At 44.2% G+C, this 22,771-nt stretch overlaps 1 protein-coding gene and 1 long non-coding RNA gene across 2 annotated transcripts in view; one reads left to right on the plus strand and one right to left on the minus strand.

The window, feature by feature from the left end:
* The window catches only part of LOC142767139 (uncharacterized), a 28,916-nt gene extending 20,709 nt beyond the window's left edge, over positions 1-8,207 (minus strand). The window contains exons 1-5 of the mRNA XM_075868358.1: positions 8,023-8,207; positions 5,782-5,828; positions 5,663-5,701; positions 5,549-5,584; positions 1,299-1,395 (exon numbers count right to left, since the gene is read on the minus strand). Coding sequence (XP_075724473.1) covers positions 1,299-1,395; positions 5,549-5,584; positions 5,663-5,701; positions 5,782-5,828; positions 8,023-8,083 — 280 coding nt within the window. The 5' untranslated portion in view covers positions 8,084-8,207. The remainder of the gene's footprint in view (positions 1-1,298; positions 1,396-5,548; positions 5,585-5,662; positions 5,702-5,781; positions 5,829-8,022) is intronic.
* A 4,411-nt stretch (positions 8,208-12,618) lies between these two features.
* Positions 12,619-22,339, plus strand: LOC119180120 (uncharacterized). The gene is made up of 5 exons (XR_012884605.1): positions 12,619-12,855; positions 17,416-17,587; positions 18,360-18,446; positions 19,867-20,042; positions 21,950-22,339. It is a non-coding gene; the product is annotated as an uncharacterized LOC119180120 (long non-coding RNA).
* Positions 22,340-22,771: the final 432 nt, after the last annotated feature.

Here is a 22,771-nt window from a genome sequence, read left to right on the forward strand (position 1 = left end):
CCCGCAGTGTAGGGTAGCCAACAGGACGTCTTTCTGGTTAACCTCTCTGCCTTCTCCCTTTGTCTGCTTTCTTACTACTACTACTACTACTACTACTACTACCAACAATACTACTACTACTACTACTACTACTACTACTACTAATCTATTTGACACTTGCTTGTTTTGGTGAATTTATTGCTCATTCCCGCTAGGTTTTGGTTAGGTAAGTTATCTAAGTGTGTTCAAATAATTTCTAATATTTGCAAGTGTTGGCTTCATGCGAGAACGTACCGGTCAGTGCTCTTATAAACTAATTATTTATCAATAATGATCAAATAATTAGGCCAAACAATACTCTGTCACCATACTTTGACTACCAACCTAGTCCACCTTAATTTTTTTTATCGACAACCTCTGCACCAAATTTCGTTCGATTCGTTGCCGTTGAACGAAAGCATGTGTAGTGAATGAGGGTGTAAAATTTAGTAATTATAAGTTTGGAATATTAACAGAAATTGGTGAAAACCAGTAATTTTAACGAGAAACTGTCAAAGCGACCAACTTGGTGATTGAGCAGAAATTAAGACCCTGTATTAAAGAGAACACTCAGGGGCCAGACGTTGAAACTTTCTAGTCTTCTTTCTAGCCCGAAATCAGCGGAAATACAATGAAATCTGTAACGTAATGTGTCTCATGAACGTCAGAATTTCGGATATGTCATTCAACATTGATGCGGAGCATTTTTCTTATTGGCACCATATACAAACGAAAGGAAGACTCTTAGTCCTCAATGGACCTACGAAGGTCGCTGCCATCGGCCACTTAAGGCACGAAGAAAACTACACGCTTGTATGCGTTCCGTATTCAGTCGGGCCACAGTCGCCCGAAACCACAGACTCATAACGGGACGAGAGGCGCACACAGCGTTCGCATCTGTTCTGAGCCCGGCTCAATATCACTCTCTGTATTCGCTATAAGGTTCGTATTCTGCGCTTACAGTCACACAAGAAAACTCCGCCGCATGGTGTCCTATAGAAGTGTCTGGTTGGGAATAACTTATGGCCACGCCACCATAACATACCGAGTTGCTCTCAAAAGCTCAGGTCTTCCTTTAGAGCTCAAGATTTTTTTCCCTTGGCATTTCGGTCTACTTCACCTTTGTTTGAAACGACAAAAATCAAAGAAGTATAGTTTTCACTCCCGGCGTTACACGTAAAAGAAAATTGATAGCAGTCTGATGGCTGACAAGGGAAATGACAGCTAGCTACCAATAACACAAAAAGTGAAGTGACAGAGCTTAAATTGTGGTGACTCACGCAATTCAAGCTCAGAGAGCACTGCTTGATAGAGGTCCACGAGGTTGAACAGCGTTGCGGCGGGGTCCGTAGCACGTGGCAGCTCGTCAAATATACACTGCGAAATGTCAACAGAGTTTCGAAATTTTGGGTCGCACAATACTAACGCTTTTGCGAGTGCAGCACTTTACCATCTGTTCAAAGCAGCTCGTCTAACATCATCGCTACATGTTTAGCCCTTTCACTTACTCCGAAACCATCTTTTTTTTTTTTGGCAGTGCTCTAGCGCCTGTAGTCATAGCAGCTCAAGTCACAGTCTGGCTATATGTTTAACGCTTTTACTAGCTCTATTCATCTTTGTATGATGATCACAGCGTCACTTCCTTGTTTGTTGTCTACATTACCGTTTTTTGTGTAGTGAGTCCTTGGAACTTTGTAACGGGTCACCTCCTCCAGTGCACTTCTAATGAATTATTCTCTTCGGTTTTTTTTAATTGCTGCTCGTGCTGAGAGTTGTTACAACATCTTGACTGTCCCCATAATAACTTTTTGCCAAGAGTCGTCGAATAAACGCAATTACAAGTTGGTAGAGAGTGTTTTGCCTTTAAGAGCAGCTTCTTTTCTCATTTGATGCCCCTGAAGATTCGATCTAGTTCCTCTCGTTCTACCATGCTCAGCTGGACGTCCATCTGGGCAGGGACGTTCAGCTGGACGCCTCCCGTTGATTATGGTGACCTACTACAGTGTTACAAGGCTTTCCTGTCGTTGCCTTAACTGCGGAGTCATTTGAGAAACGGCCTTATATCATAGTCTGGTGTTGGTATTACGCTGTTTCATACCTCGCGTTGGCGTCACACAGGCCAGGCCTAAAAAATAATAAGCCAAGTAGGTGGCATGCTTGGAATGTCAGCGTCGCCAAAGAGCTAATTCATCCGTCGAAGGCCTCGAAACACCAGCTCAGATATTAAGGCAGGGATCTACGCAACAGAGAAACGGAAGTGATACGCCAGCGCTGCGAATTAGAGGCACTGCCCTATAGGAGCAGCTAGCAGAAAAAAACAGCAGAAAATACACCATGAAACATAATGCATGTAATCATAAAATAATTAAACAATTACAATTACATAACAAAAACTAACATAAAGTATCACATTATCACAAGAAAAAGAAACAGGAAAGTGTGAAAAGAGCAGATAAAAGGATGCCTGGGGCCCATGTGTTCAGATTCAGCTGCAGGTTAAACAACCACAGCTGGTCGTAATTTTCGGAGTCCTTCCCTACGGAACCTCTCGTAATCATATCGGGGTTTTCAGACGTTAAATCTCCGCAATTATTATTAATATATATTAGTTGTTCGAATAAGTGATTCATTGATTAACTGATTAGTTCATTGATTGATAGAGTGATTAATTAGTAAATATTTATTTGATTGTGAAATAATTGATTGAATAACAAATCAAATAAACAATTGATCAATGCATTTATTATTGGATTATTTTTTATTAACTGTTTAGCTAATTATTTCAATGACTGACTCACTGGTTATTTTAGAAATTGGGTTATTGACTGATTATTTGAGTGATATTATTACTATGATCCTTCGTAAGTTAAGACCTCTTCAAACCTGACAGAAGGTGTTTTTTATTCCCACCAATTGCCATGGGATGTCATTTTAAGTGGCGTCCTCCATGCTGAATTAATAAGTTGGCTGTAAAAAAAACTCACTTTCGTCTGAAGCAGAGTGGTTGAGGCTCACCTGCTTAGATTTGCGTGTGCGAAAAAGACTACCTGGGGGCAGAAATTTCAGAAAATCTCTAAGACGCCGTCTCTCGTAATCATATCCTGCTTCTGGGACATGGAACTGCTGCAATTACAACTGAAAAGACTCGCTACTGACTTCAGAAAAGGTTTCCGCGTACTGATAATTACCTTTTTTTTTCATAGTGACAGTGGGCGACATTGCTCATAAATGCTTTGTCACGCTGTTTCTTCCCTTTATCAAAGTTTTGTGAACTACTAAATGGCTAAAACAGTTTTTATTACAGCATAGCTTGAGATGAACTTCGACAAATTTATTTCGGCCTAATCCGGCTAAATCTTCTGATAAAACAGTGGCATGACCGATACATAGAGCACGCTACGGTAATGTGAAATCTCTTAGTACACCGACATGGTTACGTGAAACTAGCGAATGGGAAATTAGTATAGATATAAAGATTGCGAACATGCACATTCGACTTATGCACTCAAGCGGTATCTAAAAAAAACAAATTAAGCCCCCATTTCTGTACGTAGGCTTTCGTAGCTGTTGATAGCATGCCAGTTGATAGTATTAAAAATTTCATTGCATGCTATGTACACTGTCGTCCTTTATGAAAGGGAACACGCGAACGCGTTGCCTGCGCTCTGCGGCGGCTACCTACAGCACCATCAACAGACAGCAAAAGAAAACAGGTTTGCTTTTAGCGCCATCCATTGCCAAAAAAATAATAACGAGTTATGGCCGGTAGACAAGCGCTGCTAGATTGCACTCCATCTCGACTCACGCCTGTATTGCGCAGTCCACTGACAACATATCAAATGTTGTGCGCGACAACGGCGCAAGCTGCAGTAATCGCCCCATATCACTCGCTGCGCGAGTGGTGAGGGCACGTAATCTAGCAACGCTCGTCTACCGGCCATGACTCGTTATCTTGCTTTACCATGGGTGACACCAAAAGCGAACGTGCTTTCTTCACTTGTATGATTATCGGGTGGCTAACCGACGACGAGCGATGAAAGAACACGACATAATGCGACTCATTCAGGCATTTGTTATCAGTCGCACAACCTATAGCTTTCCTTACTTGAGGATCTTGAAAGCAGACGAGCACAAAATAGACATAGTCATACGTGGGACTCTCGAGAAGTCTCTGAACCTACCCCCGTGGACACTCACGGAACGTCTGCTTCAAATGGGGCTCCGCAATTACCGTATCAGAACTATTCCATGCACACCACACTAATCAAGTCATGCGCCTCGCCATCACTAAAATGGGACGGAAAACACTATCAGAACTTGGCATCTAACCCCCATTGAGAGAAGGGGAAACAACGTATCCCACATGAATGGAGGCAGGACTTCATCATCAAACCACTTCCACGAATATGTATCCTCAGTTCCACGAACATCGACGTCAGGCGGGGCCAAAAGTTCACGACAACTACTCAGATACTGAGGGCGCCTTCCTTGTCGATGCAGCTGGACCAGTGAACGGCAAATATACAGCAAGCGTCATTCATTGTGGCAAACAGGTTGATTGTATATCAGGCCAGAACACAGACACAACTAGTATGGAAGAAGAAGGAATCGCCCTCGCCCTACGAAACCCAAGGTCCACTTTCGTTCTAACAGATTCAAAATCAGCCTACCGAAATTTTTGTAAAGGCTAAATTGGCCCCATTGTGCATCGACTTCTTACACAACGCTCCTCCTCACGCTCAGAGGGCGAACGGAAACATCTGATATGGATACCCGGCCACTGCGCAGTAAGAGGCAATGAGCTCCCCCATGCCTCGGCCCGAGAATTACTCTTCCGGACCTCCAACCCCGGCATATCGCACCCACCCTCGGCTATGCTAGGGACCCGCTCCTAATTTGGACAGATATTCTGGAACATCAAAGACTCGAAAAACGGAAACTTCAGCCCCCGGGGCCAAAGCTCCGTAAAGAATCTCAGGTAGCGTGGCGTCTCCTGCAGACCTTGTCTTACCCCAATCCATACATACTGTCCCAGATAGATCCCGACACATACGCACCACAGTGCAGATTCTGCGTCACTAAAACAGCCACCCTGTACCACATGGTATTGGAATGACCACATATTCCACCTCTACAACCCAGAGAACAGCACAACACTGTAGGATGGGAGGCAGCTCTGTCCAGCTCGGATCCGAAGACCCAAGAGGCCCTCATGAGACGAGCGAGGACAGCGGCCCGTGCCAATGGGATCCCGGACTAAGGAGCCCACTCACCGACATTCCTTCCTCGGTCGCAAATAAATGTTTTTTTCTCTCTCTTCACTTATCGGTTCATGGTGCTGTAGGCAGCCACCGCAAAGCACAGGCCACGCGTTCGAGTGTTCCCTTTCATAAAGGACGACAGTGTACATCATGCAATGGTATGACATCTGTACTGTTGCAAAACAAGCCCGTTGTCGAGTTTATAGACAAGAACGTGAACGAGCCACTAATAACATCGAGATAAAGAAAGTTGGTAATTGCCCACTGACGTTAAAGAACTGCGTCAGGTCCTCTTCCAACGTTTCCTGCACAGCAAAAGAAAAGCATGACTTTCGTTACCATTTCATCAAATATTACTAGCAGCTTTAAAAATAAATGCTTACCGTATTCGTGTTGCACTCGCCTAGCCGTCTGTCGAGGCACTAAAAATAAGAAAAATAAAGCATCGCATTTTTATTTCCGCGCATTGTAAACTAAAACCGCGATGGGACGGCTATCTCACCTGTGATAGGTTTCCCACGTTGGGAAGCAGTACGTTATCGCACTGTGCTGCAGCGCCAGAGAAAAAGGAAGCTTGAGATTCACAATACTGGTCCGTTACTTCGAAGACAATCACACGCTCTAAATTTTTAAAAAGGCACAGCTTTGCCACAAAGGCGAAGGAATGAACGCGATAGCAACAATTTGGAATGTCACGCAAAGAATGGCAAGCAGAGTGAAACGTGCCCCGCGTTTCTCACGCACGAATAACGCATGAAACGTACTCACACGTACAGACGCCCACCGGTTTCGCCGCCGACGCCCATGCCGGCGGCGAAATCCAGCCGAGAGTGTCCATATAATTGCTATCGCAATAAAAAGCGAGTGAAAAGAGTGTCTTTTTGTCCTAAGACCCCGTTGTTCATCTATATCGCTTGCCTCTCCTTGCATTATCACCGAGAACGTCGTACTTCCAGGTCACGTACAGCATGTGCGTTATCGGAGCGACATAACACTCTATGTAAAAAGAAAGTGGGCAGTAACTTTCGAGTCAGGAAACGCGAAGAAGCCAGGTGACGCTTATTGCCGCGAGAAATAAAGGCCCCCTTTTTATTCGCTCTTTGTGTATAGCACGTTGACAAAAAGAAGCAGAATAGATCAATGTCTTCTTTTGTTTTGTCAGACACGACATAATCTAACAAAGAGACACAAGGAATCCGGGGAACGCGTAGACGACATTAATTATCTTCAATGGTTCTCCCCAAATATGTTATAAATGTAGCAAATAGGCGATGATCGTTAGTCCTTGCAGTAATGACAATCTACTAATTATTCTGCATTGGAGTATGTCCACTAAAGCTGTGATACTCTAAAAAGAAGATACCGCAGTTTTCTTCTCATGGAAGCCTCGCCTTGAAAATTTCAACTTTCAGCACACTCTTTCAGAAACTGCTCAAAAATGAGGAATGTTGCAATTAAGAAAAATCAGGATAGCCCAGCTTGAGCTGGAAAGAACAGTGGCTTGCCCGATGATTTCCAAAATTATTCGTTACGTGCGTGGGTGAGTAAAAGCAAGCTATTTCATCGCAAACACTTACTAACGCAGAAATTGCAATAATAAGCTGTTCAAAACAAGCTGATTTAATCGTAATTTTAATATTTCATGTTCCATCATATTTGCTTGAGAAGTGAAACACAAAAACAGCAGCATTGCAACAGTTTCTATTTCTTCGTTCATATCTGAGTTTATAAAAAAATGTGGAAATTTAAACTGTTGTACAGTTGCAATCTACCTCATATTTTGTATTTCACTGAAAAATATCCTTGGAATTTGAAGGTCGCAGGTTCAGTCCCCACCACCGACTAGTCATCTTCTTGTCCCCTTTTCTCTTTCACGTTTTCATTGCAATTGATACCGATAGCACCTCCTGTTCTTTTCTTGACATCATTACCCGTTAGTACTGTTGAATAATGTGTCCAACAAAAAGAGTATTCCTTAAATTCTCACTTTGTACTAAGTATTAAATGTAGCACGTGCACTTTTGATTGCGATCCTAAACTCTCCTAACTAGGCTTAATGTGGATTAGATGCTGCTACATGGTCACATTTCACCGTGATAAGACCTACTTGAGATCAAGAGGATCATGAGGTACCCTCCCAGATAGCAATTTACCTTAAGTACACACGTGATACGGGTTGACTTATACCACCTATCAGAGGCGATTGTGAATCACGGTAAACAAAATTAATCTGGCCGGATCGGCCAGGTCACCATCTAAAGCACCCATACGACATCTGCATAAGATAGCATTACAACCCCCCCCCCCACACACACACACACTCAAGGATAACTCGATGACCAAAAAAGCGTCCCACACTACTCAAATTATTGAAATAGATTGATGTCTGAGCCAGTCATACCATAACGCTATAAGAAGGAACCAGTGACATCCACAGAGGAACAATGTGGCAAACATGGCGACTGAACTACCTAATACCATGCACTTCTCTGCTTTTTATCTCTTTGTTCTTATTACGGGTTCATTCTTTCAGTGTTCAATAAAACACTCCCCCTGCAACCAATGTAATTGATTGATTTGTGGGGTTTAACGTCCCAAAACCACCATATGATTATGAGAGACGCCGTAGTGGAGGGCTCCGGAAATGTCGACCACCTGGGGTTCTTTAACGTGCACCTACATCCCTGCACCCAATGTAGCCCAGTCGCTTAGCAGAGGGATGCAAAGGGAACGATAGTCTCACCATGTGAACAGGCGAGTGTTGCAAGAACGGTGAGGCAGTACAAGACCTTCCGAACAACCATGGCTGCAGCATATAAGCCCTTGCGGCCAACTCAAAACGACATGTACACCTCCGTAAACCAGCTCCGTTTTGCAGCATTACAGAATTCCAATACGGGACTGGTTCTTGCGCCGCTCTGAGCGCCCTTGTCGGATGAACCAGGAAGGGAAGACCGCGCCGTCGAGTCCTTGGACGGGCTGCGTCAGCCGCACAGGTCACGTGATTGCTGCTAGCGCCCATTGTTTTGACACCACACAGCGTGAGGGTTTCTTTCCGATATCCGAGTGACATGGTGTTTCCTAAACGCGCAGTGCTGAATTTGTAGGCATTTTTGTGGGCACGTACTTTTAAAGTGATATCCTGTTGAAGTGCAGCTATAGCCTTGTTCATGTCCTTCTGGTCGCTTTAGTGTGTCAGGAACGGCCCGTTCTACTTTACAAGCAAGGTATAAGTGAAGTTGTGTACAAAACACGTAAACATAGTCGAGCTTTCAACAAAACATGGTTTGGCAAGGAACAAATATTGTTGAAAAACTGAGCATTTGTCCGAATTTGGAGCCAAATCAAAGTAAATTATTTAATTGTATGTTTAAAAAGAAGTACAGGTTCATTTTTCATGATGGGAATATCACGACGAAGGAAAGCCGGTCTTACGTAGTCGTTGTTAGCTAGTCAGCAAGTTGATTAGTTAGTTTGTTAGTGGGTGAGTTAGTTGGTTAGCGTCTTTTCCATTCTTCGTGCCGTGGTAACATTGTTTAGGGCTGTTGTCTCCGGGAACCACCGCAAGCGCATTGACAAAAGTTATGTTCAATGTTTTTTTCGCGGTCACAGCTTTTGCAGGCACCACCGGCGTTCGCAAACAGCAGAAATGTTCGTCAGTGACATTTTAAGCTACAGGTATCTACTAAACTTATGAAATTCCGTGGAACCAAGCACTGGGAAAGAGAGCACAGGGTGAACGTTTAGGACTATGAAAGACCTGGCCTGCAGGTTTACATCGGCCCCGAAAATGCATGATAATATTATTTCTCTTTAAATCGCCCAATAATTGCAGTGTCCGTAAGCGTGGCCGTTTCGCTATTGATTTATTTCTCCCAAAGAGCTGCATTAATTGTGCTTTTTAAGCACATCTCTCTCGTGTGGGTTTGGAAGGCGCTTTAACAGCCGAGCTAAGTTCGTGCATAACCTCCAGCGAGCGTGGCGCACCTCCTAACCTCTAGGTGCCGCAAGAGCTGGCCAAATCACATGACTCGCCTCTGGTCCACTGCAATCGGTCACGGTGGAAGACGCCATGACCAATTCAAAATTTTTGTCAGCCTATCATTGTTTATTTTTTCTCATGAAATTCAGTACAGAAAAAAAAATTCGACAGATATCATGTACCTTGGGAACCAACGTTATGCGAGGCATGCGAAGGGAAGGTGACCTAGTTGTAATCTTATTTTGGGCGACACGTTATGAAACGACGCTAAATATATGCAAAAACGCTGCACGCACTGGCATGTGTTGATAAGACGCAGATGTTTATGTAATCAGTTTTTTTTTTACTTGTGCAACGATGTCAAAAGAAACATGAGCATTAGCAACACCAGAAGCGATAGGCTGATATGAAGCACTGAAGGAAGGGAAGACAAGAACAACCGGACAGAAGGCAGAGAGGTTGACCAGGCACATGGCCGGTTTGCCACCCTATGCCGGGGGGGGGGGGTTAGCAAGGGGAGTATAAGGAGGAGAAAGACAGGAAAGAGAAGAAAAAGATACAAAAAAAAAATGTCAGTGGGCTTACGCGTAGGCAGCGGTGGCACTACGCAAAAGTTAAAAGCGTTCACATATGCTCCTATTCCTCAAAAAGCACAGGAGGGCTTTCACTGCCTTTTGGGCCCACGAACACGAGGATAGTGCTCCGGCACCAAGTGCACACAGAGTGGCCGAATGTCCAATTGTCGCCTCACCGTGGTGGTCTGGTGGCTAAGGTACTTGGCTGGTGACCAGCGGGTCGCGGGATCGAATCCCGGCTGCATTTCCAATGGAGTCGGAAACGTTGTAGGCCCGTGTGCTCATATTTGGGCGCACGTTAAGAACCCCAGGTAGTCGAAATTTCCGGAGCCCTCCAATACGGCATCTCTCATAATCTCTCATAGCTAGTGGCTGTGGCGGCTGTGGCGCCGCAGCCGCCACAGCCACTAGCTAACTCACGTTCATCAGTACTTATGAGTTCGTTTCAAGTGTCGCTTTGATTTTTCCAGCGCGTTCAGTGTCGTGTTCTAAACGTTGTTACTTCGCCTTAGTCGTGTGTGTCGTTTTCGTGCGTCATTTTGTGCGTGAGCAGCGCGCGGCTCATTCCTATCCGCTTGCCAATCTTCGCGTGACATTCCAGTTTGTTGCTATCGCATTCATTGCTTCACCCTTGTGGTGAAGCTCTGACTTTTTTTTTCGTGGTGCGAGAATACTTTAGGTGAAAGAACTCCGTAACAACCCACTACCTAATAATGTTCTGCTTCAAAAAGACCCGACAGATGGCGCTACAAACTTTGTCCCAGTAAAGCACCGAAATCTAACATCAAGACCCTATAGCTCTAGGAGCTATATGTCCTGGCTCCCTCCCCGCTGAAAACTTTGTCTCAGTAAAGCCCCTAAAACTGACATAAAGCCCCTAGAGTTCCAGGGGCTTTACGTCCTGGCTCCCTCCCACCTTTCCGTGTGGGAAAGCCCCGTGACGTAGGAAAGTAGCGGCGCTCATTTATATTCGCCACAACACCCTCACCGCGCAGTCAACCACCTCCCGTATCAACCCATCTTTCCCGATGCTGCTCTAACCGTATCGCGTGGTTGATATCGGACGATAACCCGGTTTTCTCAGATTCGGAAACCGTTGCCCGGGTGCCGAATGGGCTTTGCGGAATTTGCCAGCAGCTCGCCACGGTCCTCAGTTTGGCGAGCCATCTGTCGGCATGCCGCAAACGAGAACACAATCGGTCTCTCCCAACCAAGCTCTTGCTCGGCGATGTTCGCTCACCTAAAGTGTTCTTACACTGTGCTTTCTTTTTCAGAAAAAAACTTTGTTACCATGGTCACGAAATCGGTACAAACGGCATCTCGGCAACGACGGAGAAGCCTGAAGCTGGCTTCGAGGTGCCAGCCTTTGAGAACAGCCAGCAGCTGTAGCCGTTCCTGTGAGTCGCCGACTTCAACGGCAAGTTCCTTTCTAACCTAGCAATGGTGGCACAACTTTTCTTCGTGTTGGTGCGTTCAAACTTCCCGTGGTGGTGGGATACGCGTTTAGGCGAAAAGTTCACCAAGACCGAGAGCTTGCTAGCTTTCCGACTTATTTTGGCAAGCTACGACTCTTGTAAACCATTTGAACTACGCTGCGACGCATCAAACTATTATTTAGGAATGATCCTGTCACAATTTTTAGATAATTGGAGCGCAAAGTCAATTGTTTCTTTATCGCGCACGTTACCGATGCCGAAAAAAATACGGCCGGCTTCATAAACACGCCCTCGCAATATTATTTGGTGCTAAAAAGGTTCATGTCCACATTTAAGGTCATTCGTTCACAATAATTACCGATCGTAGGCGGTTTTAATAAATCCTGGATCGAACAACCAGAATTCTTACCAACGAAGCGGCACGTCTTTGATGCTTGGTTGCCACACTATCAGCTTAACGGTATTCGCATATCTTCGGACGATCAAGTGAGAACGCTGAAGCTGATTTCTGCTCACGCCTTCCACCCTCAATTGTGTAATACGAGACTCAAGAATGAGAGGGAACGTTTTATATCTTTGCGGTTGGAAACAAAACCCGATTCCGGTTAAAATATTGCGCGAACCAGGCCATCGAACAATTTCATGCCTTCATTGAAGATGTTGTCTGAAGTCTTATACTGTAAATAAAAATTCCTAAAGATTCAGTGATGCAGTCAGCAGTTTTTGGTTGTGTAGCATTGCAATCAGCACTCATGCTTTTAACTTTCTTTTGCCTATATTTGTATGCTTAGTTTTTTCAGATTAAGACCTACCAACCAGCTCAGCTCACCATATTCCATCTTCCTCTTTCTTGTCCAGTAGACCCATGAACCTGCAGAACACAGCCTGCATTCTAATGTTTACAATGACCCTTAATGAATTCAATGAAATAATTAGTTCCCTGAATGAGATCATTAATTATTTGATTGGCTTCTCCCCAGATGCGCTGACTGTCTTCATTTCACGGACACTCTGTACCACATAGGCAGAACATCACCTCATGGACATCCTCACGGCACTTTCTCGAGTAAACACTTTCTCATACCTCGAGAGATGTTGAACAAAAATATTACTTCTGGTAGATTTAATCACAACAATAGTTTATGAGAAGATTGCGATTGACATGCCGTAGTGCGCTCGTTTATCTAACACCCACCATATCGACCTGCTCGCTGGGGGGTCGCGCTGATACGAGCCAATACGCGGGTGCTATGGCTATGGTTGCCGGCAATTTTAACCATGGCTAGGATAGCGCGGGAGCTATGGGACTGGTGGTGAATTTTTTCCTGCTTCATCGCACAGATTTCGTCTACATGTGGTCATGCCCGACTTCTGCGGCGTCAACTATCGTATCTACGTCGATGATCACCCCTAATCACCGTCTCCGCTGCTCAACTCATGCTACAACTATACTGATGGCACCGTTCCACCTTTTGGACCAGCCGGATCCTTCATCGATATCAGCACGTCCAGCTGATTCAGGCGTCCGCCCATCATCCAGGCCCTTCAGTGTCCAGGAAAGAGCGACAGCTATGGGACTGGAGGTGAAATTTTTCTGCTTCGCTGTGAGGGTTGGTCACCACCCGTCTTAGTACTGAAAGCGCTAGAGTGATATATTTCTGCTGCTATTCCTTGGCCCAAGTGTTATCCATGACAATATGTCTGAGTGATTTTACGTCCTTAAGCTACTCCTGTGAGTGAATGTTGAATTCATCCTAGGGCCGGACGATAAGGTGCTGTCAGCTATTGCTAGCCTTTCGGCTAAGGTAGACTGTCTCCAAGCTGAACTTTTTGCCGTGCTTATTCAAGTTCAAAACAAGCAACCTCTATCAGACCAGAAAGTAACCAATCTTTCTAGCAGGCTAGCGACGGTTGCGACAACAGTAGAATCATATAACTCGGGTCACTATGTTCATGATATTCCGCAAGCAGTAAGAAGCGGAGCATTCGCTCTTCATTCCCGGCTTGACGAGTTGGGAAGATAGGCCTCGTAGCGATAATTTCATATTTGTTTTATATTGCCGACAATTGTTGTGATTGTTGGGCGCAGTAAGAAAATAACCGGCCTTGTATTTCAAAAACTTCACCTCAATTTATCGGATGAAGCAATGCAACGTGCGCATAGGCACACGTTGCATTGCTTATGTTCTCATTAATTGCCGACCTATTGTTGAATATCAATCATAAAAAAATGAACGATAACGTTTCTTTTTTTTTTAGAGGAATAAATTCCACCCATCTAATGTGTCACTTAGTAAGGACTTCTCGAAAGCAACGCGACTCTACCAAAAAAAGGGTACATGAATTCCGTAAAAGCTTTTGACAGCCATACTCGTCACACGTAAGTAATTGTATATTACCAAAACTGCCCATGTGTATTGATTTAGGTCTCCTCCATTTGACCGCACTTTCCGCATTACTCCAAGAGTGCTGCACTTTGGCCCTCGATTTGGCGTGTGCAGCTAGCGCCACCTGCATTTCTGAACTCTATTTGACGTCGTGCTGCACGATGTCAAATCGGGGACAGAAGTGCAGTTGTCTCGAGCTGCACACGCCAAATCGAGGGCCAAAGTGCAGCACTCTTGGAGTAATGCGGAAAGTGCAGTCAAAAGGAGGAGACCTAGAGTGTCATGCTGCACTAACACTAGAGGAAATCGCACGGCACTGGCACGACAATTTGTGAACTACAGTACGTCCATAAAGTATAGCCAAATTGAGAAGACTTATAGCTAGCACGAACGCAATCTTCCAGTCGGCTGTCTCCACTGTATTCCAATATTCGTAGTCTGTATAGCAATCGCAGCCACTTATCTTCTATTATTGACACGTGTTCTGCATATGCGGTACTGTTTACAGAAACTTGGCTCTCTACGGCAATTCATGAAATTGAAATATTGCACTGCAGGAGCGGGTTACAATATATGTCGTTCGAATCGTACTGATCGCCTAGGCGGTGGCTTATTCATGTGTGTCCGGGATGCCTTAATTTCTAGTGTTATTATGATCAACACTAACTTGGAATTCATTAGCGCACGTGTATTTATAGGACATAGAAAGTTTTCTTCGCTGTGTGCTACAAGTCGTCACAGCCTTCAACATTTTTTTGTCGAAAACTACATGATGTTCTAAAAAAAGTAGGCTTTGCGGTTTCTGAAATGGCCTTTCTCTTTGGTGATTTAAACTAGTCTTCTACAATCTGGTCTACTGGCCCAGCAAGTCTTGAGGCAAACTCAACGAAACGTTTCTCATTTTTGAATCTTTGTGTGAAATTTAACGTTAAGGAACTGGTACTTCAGACTGCTTGTTGCTAAGCTCATCTTCTTCTAATTCGCAAAATGCTTCTTCTTTCTGCTTGTGCCTACTCCAGTACTCGTCGCATCCCTCGGGTTTACGCCTGGTGTAAGTGATCACTGTTTTATTTGCTGCAATATTCACGCCGATTCGCCTTGCACGAAGCAAGGTGAATATATCAAAGATTATAAAAATGCAAACTTTTCGACAATCAATAGACCTTATGCAAGATTGCTGCCATCTGTAGGCCGTCGTGTGCATACCGTCATCTTAAGAGCTTGAGCGCTGCGCAGTCCGCACAGACCCCGCGTATTTACGTATACGTAAGGCTTATCGATGTGAGGCATGTATTGGCTGATAATCGCAATGCCGACCTATTGCTGCGTCCTTTGCTGCATACGTATAAGAACTCGGAATGCTGAAGAAAGAAAGGTAAGCCGTAAACTTTGCCCCTTTTCATTTTTTTCAAGCTGGTGGCGTTTCCAGCATTTGCTACGGCTACTGCTCCCGAAACATGTGGTTTCGTTCTTTTCTCGAAGCAAGTAAGACGTACAATAGCGTTTGTACTCGTGCTCCTTCAATTTGCTGCAAGCCGAAGCAAAACAGTTTTTGCGACGTTTTCACTAGCATTATGTAACTAACGAAGGCGACTCGTACGCTTCACGCAGAAGCCACTTTCACGCAACGAGCTTTACCGCAGTTAATTGCGGGCGCCTGCATTTCGTTGAATGTGCTGATTTCTTCATTGCGTTTTGGTAACGGCACAGGCTGAATTAGAGGCAAGAGCGCATCATCGGTTCATTTTGAGAAGGGAGCCACGGTGTGAAAACATATTTCACGTTTCGTTTTCCCTTCTGGAGTGTGACGAGCTGCCATTTAGGGAAATGACTTGCGCATGACTGGCGAACATTTTTCGAGGATTCGATGTTCTCGGCACACTCAGCTAAATTCAGGCACGTGCAGTTAGCCGCAGTAAATAGAGAGAGAGAGAGCTAAAGATGCAAGAAAAGGCAGGGGGTTTAACCAGACGCACATCCGATTCGCTACCCTGCACTGGGGAAGAGATGAAGGGGAGAAAACACCAACCACAGTAAAGCTTGCTGCGTGAACGTGGCTTCTGCGTAAAGTGTACGAGTCGCCTTCGCTTGTTGAACGGATGCTAGTACACACCTTTCTAATGCTGTATTGCTTCGGCATGCATCAATTGGAGGGAACAAGATCACAAATGTTATAGCACGTGTTACTTAAAATAGAAAGAAAACGCAAACACGTGTTTTTGGAGCAGTACACGGAGCACATACTACAAACTTTATCAGCTTTATCAGGTCGAAAACTTTATCAGGGCGAAAAAACGGCTTATCTTTCTTCCGTCAGCATTCGTAGTACCTCTTTGTATGTAGCAAGGGGCGCCGCAATACGTCGACATTGCGATGATCAGCCTACACTCGCCTCACGTCGATACGCCTTACGTATACGTAAACACAAGAACTGTGCGTAGTGCGCCACGCTCGAGCTTCTAATATGCATAGCGGCATGCACACGATGGCCGACAGACGGCAGCAATATCGCAGAAAATTTATAATAAACTTGTCAACTTCATAACTGGCTATATGCCGGGTTTTTATACCCGCTTCATTCAAGAAAATTTGTCAATGTTTGCGGAAAAGAGAGCTTTTTGATCGACTGCTACATTACTAAAAACCAGATGCCTTCTTCTTCCAAAGCTCTTTCATTTAACAGCTATTGGAAGCGCCTACTAAACAAGAAGAAAATAGTTTTCCGCCGAGAAAAAGTGGTGATGACACCTTAGCGTTGTTACGCGTACTTCGATGCTGAACACGAGTACGAAAACGCCCTTGCGCAAGCTAAAACGTATTCCACAATACTACCCTACCTGCCCTATTGAAAGATAATCCTCGGCAATTTCGGACTGTAGTTCGTGGCAGCAGATCTACAACTTTTCGCTTACTCGATAGCAATGGTGATGCTGTTTCTGATCGCGACTGTTGCAATGAGGTGAATGAGGTTTTTCTTCTTGTTTTTCTGGCGCTACAACATTTTCCCTGCCTTTGAAAGTCATTGAAATGCAGGCATTTGATCGACCTGGTCATGCATCAGTATACCATTAGGGAATCTGTCTGGTCGGAACCTAGTACATAAAGATGCTGCAGTTACTGACCAGTAAGACTCCTTTGGGGCTGTAGAGTGCAACTCCGAGTTCCTGCTTCGAGTGTTCGCTCTGCAGCTGCTTCAACTTTGTTTAAACACGACGGCTCTATTCCGTGCAGCACAAGATTTCGCACAAGCCATAACAAAGGGTGGATGCCGGGGGCTGTAGAAGTTATTTTCCAGCAAATTCATAGCTTATCTTGCACTCATGCATTTTTTACTGTACAATCTTCATATATGTACAAGAACAATAGATTCTATACGTGTATCTTTTGCTGAAAACCAAAATTTGTTTGATATCTCTGTCACGGCCCCATTCAGCCAATAGGAGACGAGCTTTAAAACGTTGTACAGTCGTCGACTTGGTTCACGTGTGGCTTTACTGAAACATGTTGTCTTTTCATGGCACCAGCATCCAGTGGCTTTGTAGCTACGACATTGCGTCGATCATCACATAGGACGAAGACTGCAGTGGCTGCATTTAGCTGGGACCAAAACATAGACACTTGTGTAGTTGCGAATCATGTGCAGATAAGCGGCTCCACTCCATTAAATAGAGCCCTAAGTACAGCATGCATGTCATCTTGCCGTAGTTTTAGAAATAAAATCATAAATTTTCTCATTTCTACTTGGTAACTATGCAGCTTTGCGAAGTGGTGGTGACACCTGGACCATGGACTGCAGAACAGAGAATAACGGTCGAGGAGACGAAGAGGTGCACAGTCGGCCATCTGTGGAGGACCACTGGAACGGCCATCGTTGCTGCGAGCTTCGTTGGTGGAAAGAACTCGACAGATGATCCCATTATACACTAAGGTTGTTTCATACTGGCGGTATGTTGCCACTAGCCGTCATTCCCTATTACTGCCAAACGTTTAAGGTTGCATGGTAGTTTAACATATTACGCAACGCTTATATCGTGACCTTGCCCAAGAAGCTTCCACATCGGCTTGAGCTACTTCCGTACGAAATACACGATAGCGTTCTCTTTGCGAGACTTGTCACTGACTGTCTATAAATGCGTGAACTTTGCATAACTTGATGCCAAGGTTCTGGAGGCTAAACTTAAAGTAGAAAAGTGTTGAGATAAATTGCTGCATTTAGACAACAATTCCAAATACAACATAAATAATTCCATCACTGTACCTCTATATTCATCAATTTCATCACTGTACCACTGTATGTTTATTTATAAATTTTATTCAATGACTAGCTCAAATAATATCAAACAGCTATTTGGTAGCGTCAAGCATTTCCGAAGAAGTAGCAAATCTTGAAATTCCTGCCGAACCTCCCTGCGTTAAATGTTTTGTTCGACAGTGTACTGTTTTTATGAAAGCATTCCTTTTTAAAAGAATAAATATTATGAAGAAGCTTTAGGTAACGAAACTGCTTAATTTACCATTATCTCAAAGTTTGTGGTTGTTTACCTGCCAATAGTGCACAGAATTAGTGCGAAAGTCTCCAAGTGAGTGCGCCGTTGCTGAGCGCTATGTGCAGCCTACGCACCTTGAGAACTTGTGTGTTTTATTGAAATCTGTGCCCCACGTCTTGCCATAATTGATATGTGGCTGGCTTTTTCTTGCAGCTTGACATCTTGTGCACGCACTGGAAGATCCCGCAGGTTCTTCGTGAATTTCATCGAGCCCTTGCGCCATCGGAAATGACGTCTCCGGTAGATTGTCGCTCAGCTGACGCATTGTTTTTTCTACCCGCTGAAGCTCACTGCGCTTTCTTGGTGAAAGTTTTTTCTTTGCGATCTGTAGTGATTTGCGTGAATGAATTCTCATTGAATTTATATGAGAGGAAAGAAGACAAAGCACAGACTCGCAACTTGGTTCATTGGCAAATAATGCATGCAGGTTCACGCAAGAGCACACACGCAAGGTACTAAATGTTGATGAACACTACGGCTAAAAAGTCCATTGAATAGGATCTACTTTATGCTGCAGAAAGTACAAACAATCTAGTACCAAAGAAGCAGTTTTTTTTAGTTAGGTCATACATTGACTCCCTAAGTTTCCACATCTCTCCATGAGTACAGTTTCGTTTCTTTCTCATGTCTGTTTCTTTCAGAGACAGACTAGATCTATGTTTGTCAGACCAACACATCAATAAACCGAGTTGAATTAGGGCTTGTCCTCGGCCCTCGAGTGCTTGCTGTGAGCATTTTGGAACGGTTGTCACAATCATTACCGATCCTCTCCTAGGTTTCCGCACTTTTACAACAATAGTGATCATGAATCCTCATGCGACACTTTGGGGTTACGCAGTCGACAAACTTCAGTTTCCAGTCCTCAGTTTGTACCATGCTAGTGCAATTTCGATGTGAGCGCTTTTTTGTCAGAGTGAGCTAGAGATGTGTGAATAGTAAAATTTAAGTTTGAAGCAAATGGTGATTCAGTTGAATCATTCAGCCAACTTTGAGTATTCTATATAGCATTTTAAGTAAAAATGAGCGAAATGAGCATATTTGTAATGACCCAACTAACTTGCAGAATGTTCCTTTAAGTTCAAACCAAGGCATGTGCAAACGTCATTCTTTTTAGTTCAAAGGGAAGTGGAAACAACCTTAAAAAGTAGCAGGGTTTGACTTTAGGTAGAATGAAAGTTACAACCTGTAAATACAATTTAAAATTCACTATACATGAGCACGTAAGCTCGGATAACAAGCTTTTAAACTTAAAAAGTGAATCTATGTCAAAAAATTTGGTTCATTTATAAATGAATTCGTGCTTCGTGGCACTGTGTATTTATCGTGGATAGATGTACAAGTGATGAAACGCCCATCTCCTGCATAGAAACGACCTTTACAAAGGGATAAATGCAGTTTCTCTACTCGTTCATTTCAAACACTTTGAATTCGAGAATTCGAGAATCGGAAATCGAGTTCGAACGGTGTAATACTTGTTCGAGTACTCGAAGCCCCCGTATATTCGCACATGCCTAAACGTTACCTGTACTGGCCACAGTCTTAACCGTATGATGAGGTTATCTCACAGTTGTGCATACCGGTCATATACTAGACATTTCAGTGTCCTTTCAATAGCACTTTTCCCCAATGTGTCATGAACGTGGCTCCCTTTTCCTTCTAGCTTGCTAGTCTTCACATCTTAGAGATGCAAGCGTCAATTCCGCCAGTCCATATGTCATCTAGCCCTTCCCGCAAGATGTCCCCGGTGGACCATTCCTTAGCTGGCAGCTCTTCGTCTCCATACTAGCATCCTCTGCGTTCCGATGGACCTTTGCTTCAAGATCTGCAACGAATCGCGTAAGCATATGGACTACACTGAATAACGATGGTAATGTGCAACAGTTGTCGATCAACCGAAAAACTCTTGAGTCCGGACCATTTTGGTGTAATTTTGATGCAAGCGCACTGCCTTTAGTAGCCGGACTCGGGGACACATTATTACTCACATGACATGTTTATCTCGAGTGGTCATGCGTACCGCAACTCCTAGTTTTGTTCACATTGAAACTAACAAAAAAGCTTAACAAAGTTATAAGTAACGAGACGTTACATTTGTCACGTTTTGTTGGTTGGCTACACCACTCGAAACAGTACTGGTAATCTTTTTTTTCTTTTAATTCTAGCAAATCAGGTATTCAAGTTCGCACAGAACTTTCATTATAGAGATTGCATTGGCCTCTTGGCAAAATTTTTGGCAATATATAGTGTTACCAAGTGAACCTTACAACATTGCTTTATTTTACATGGAATCTAATTGTAACGCTACAATCACGCGTGCCTGTAAATGATATTTCCAGTCTGTTGTCTACTCAGGCTGACTGTAAACTTCCTCCTTTTCAATGTGTGACTGCATATATATAATTGGTGTCACGATGTCAAGTTGTCGTGTTTTAACTTCGGTAGAACCTTTGCATTATGTCTCTCAATGATAAAAAAAGTGTTTTTTTTTTCCTAGTTTGAGAACTTCTGCACGTGGTGCATGCAACTGACAAGCTCTCGGGTCCTTCACGTACATCCTCCAGCCTTTGCTTCGTGAACTCCCCAGGTCGATCATTCTTTATAAGAGTATTGGCGGTATAAGAGTAGGTATAAGAGTATTTATAAGAGTAGGTATAAGAGTATTGGCTTGGCGGTCTGCAGTGACTTAAGCAAGTACTGCTTTTCTGGTTACTTCTTTTGCAGGTTCACTTTGCATATGGCTAAGAATTTGCGAGCCTTCATTTAATGAAATATTCTGCAGCATTATAGACCATAATCTCCTGGAATTACTTCTTGTCAGGTATAGTTAAAAGAGAGCAGTGAAAGTTTTGTAATGCGATTGAGCACAAACTCTCAAGGCATTGCAATGCCTGTAGGTTTTTCCACGTTACAAGAAAATAATACAATGCAAACCACCCGGGAAGACCGTCATCATTTCGTCTCTTCTTTCCCGGTGGTTTGCAGTCCAACTTTCTTGTAACATGCACTGACTAGCTTGACAAGTTTAACTTAAGTCTAACTTCACGGTGGGAGAGCCGTGCTACACAGTCGAGTGTACTTACAACACTTAGGTGCAACTAGAAGTTTGTTGTTATAACCGGTAATTACTATAAACAGGCTGCTGGGGAAAAAAAAGAAAGTTAGGGATATGGCAGGTGGTTGTGATAAAACTGTAATATCAAATTATATGCCAACAGACATAACTGACAAGAATGACAGAGCAGCCAATTTTTAGAACATTGTTCGAAATTTGGACGCTTTCGCGGGGTGGCCACCAGCCGCATGGAGTCAATATATAACGTCTGAAGTTTCTCATGGGACGCCGAAACCTTTACAAATATTCTTTTTTACTCAAACTAAAACCTATAAAAACAAAAATGCTATAACAGAAGCCACCGCTGCACACGCGCTGTAGCAGATTTCGAATGTCAGCCTTGCCGAAGTGTTTCACCACTATGCGGTATAGCTTAGCGTAGCTTATGGCACGAAAAAAACGAGAGAGAAGGACAAGCGCGAAACAGTATCGCGACCGATGCATCGTTCGTGACTTTGCAGTATTGTGACTAATGCTCTACCTAATGTAGAAAAAAAATCTCAATCTATTATTCATACCCAGACTAAGGAGAAAATCAGCATTTTTAAATATTGTCTTACCGTGAACTTGCATTGCTCCATGTACGGTGTGTATTCGCACATCTAATGGTAAAATCTTGGCATACTTACAGCTTTTCGACCATCAATGGACGCTACATCCAGACACGTTGCATGCCACGTCCCCCCTTTCTCTCTTGGATGGGCAAGACAATCCTTCAGCAAATCCCCGTCCTGTGGCCATGGTGTGCCTCCATCCACAAGGATTAACCTTCTCGTTCCTGCCTCTTGCTTGCTTCATGGGGAGCGCATCATGCAAGTAGCCCATCACCGTGGCCTACCCTTCTGTCTTCACTCTTTGCGAGGACACTTTGGCGTTGCTGCTAGTTGTCATTCCGCTGGTACCACTAGATCATAACTATCGAATGGCGGACTGTACCTCGCATTGCCGATCTGTGGAGCCACAATTGCCTACCAGCTGCTCATGAAATCCTGTGTAACGTACTTTCCGTGATATTTTAGATGCGAAGCAGCTCTTTGACTGGCCTGTGTAACGGTGTCTGTGTCTCCGTGCCAACAAGCCGCTCCGTGCACCCCTCGCCGCAGGTGTTGGGGCAGTGCCATGTAGGTCATGCCTTCTGTCACAGTGTGCGGTGATGTTATTTTCTTCCTCCCCTGCCGCACCCTCACCGTGTATCACCTTTCTCTTGCTTCAACCTCTCCACATCTCGCAACGTTCGAGTGCATATCGAGTGAACACTCGGCTCGTTTATCTGCGGTGGAGAGGACGCCGGAAAGCGAAGCTCCTTCGCCTGCCGAAACATGCGCCGAAGCGATTTGGCCTAACCCGGCCGTCGCCAGCGTTGCCGATCACGCTCGCTAATGACGACGTCGCGCCTGCAACACCGACGAGCCGCGATCCGGAGAAGCTGAACGCGAGCATCGGCAGTGGAAGA

This window comes from Rhipicephalus microplus, chromosome 7 (genome assembly GCF_043290135.1).
Source record: "Rhipicephalus microplus isolate Deutch F79 chromosome 7, USDA_Rmic, whole genome shotgun sequence".
NCBI classification, from domain to species: Eukaryota; Metazoa; Arthropoda; class Arachnida; order Ixodida; family Ixodidae; genus Rhipicephalus; species Rhipicephalus microplus.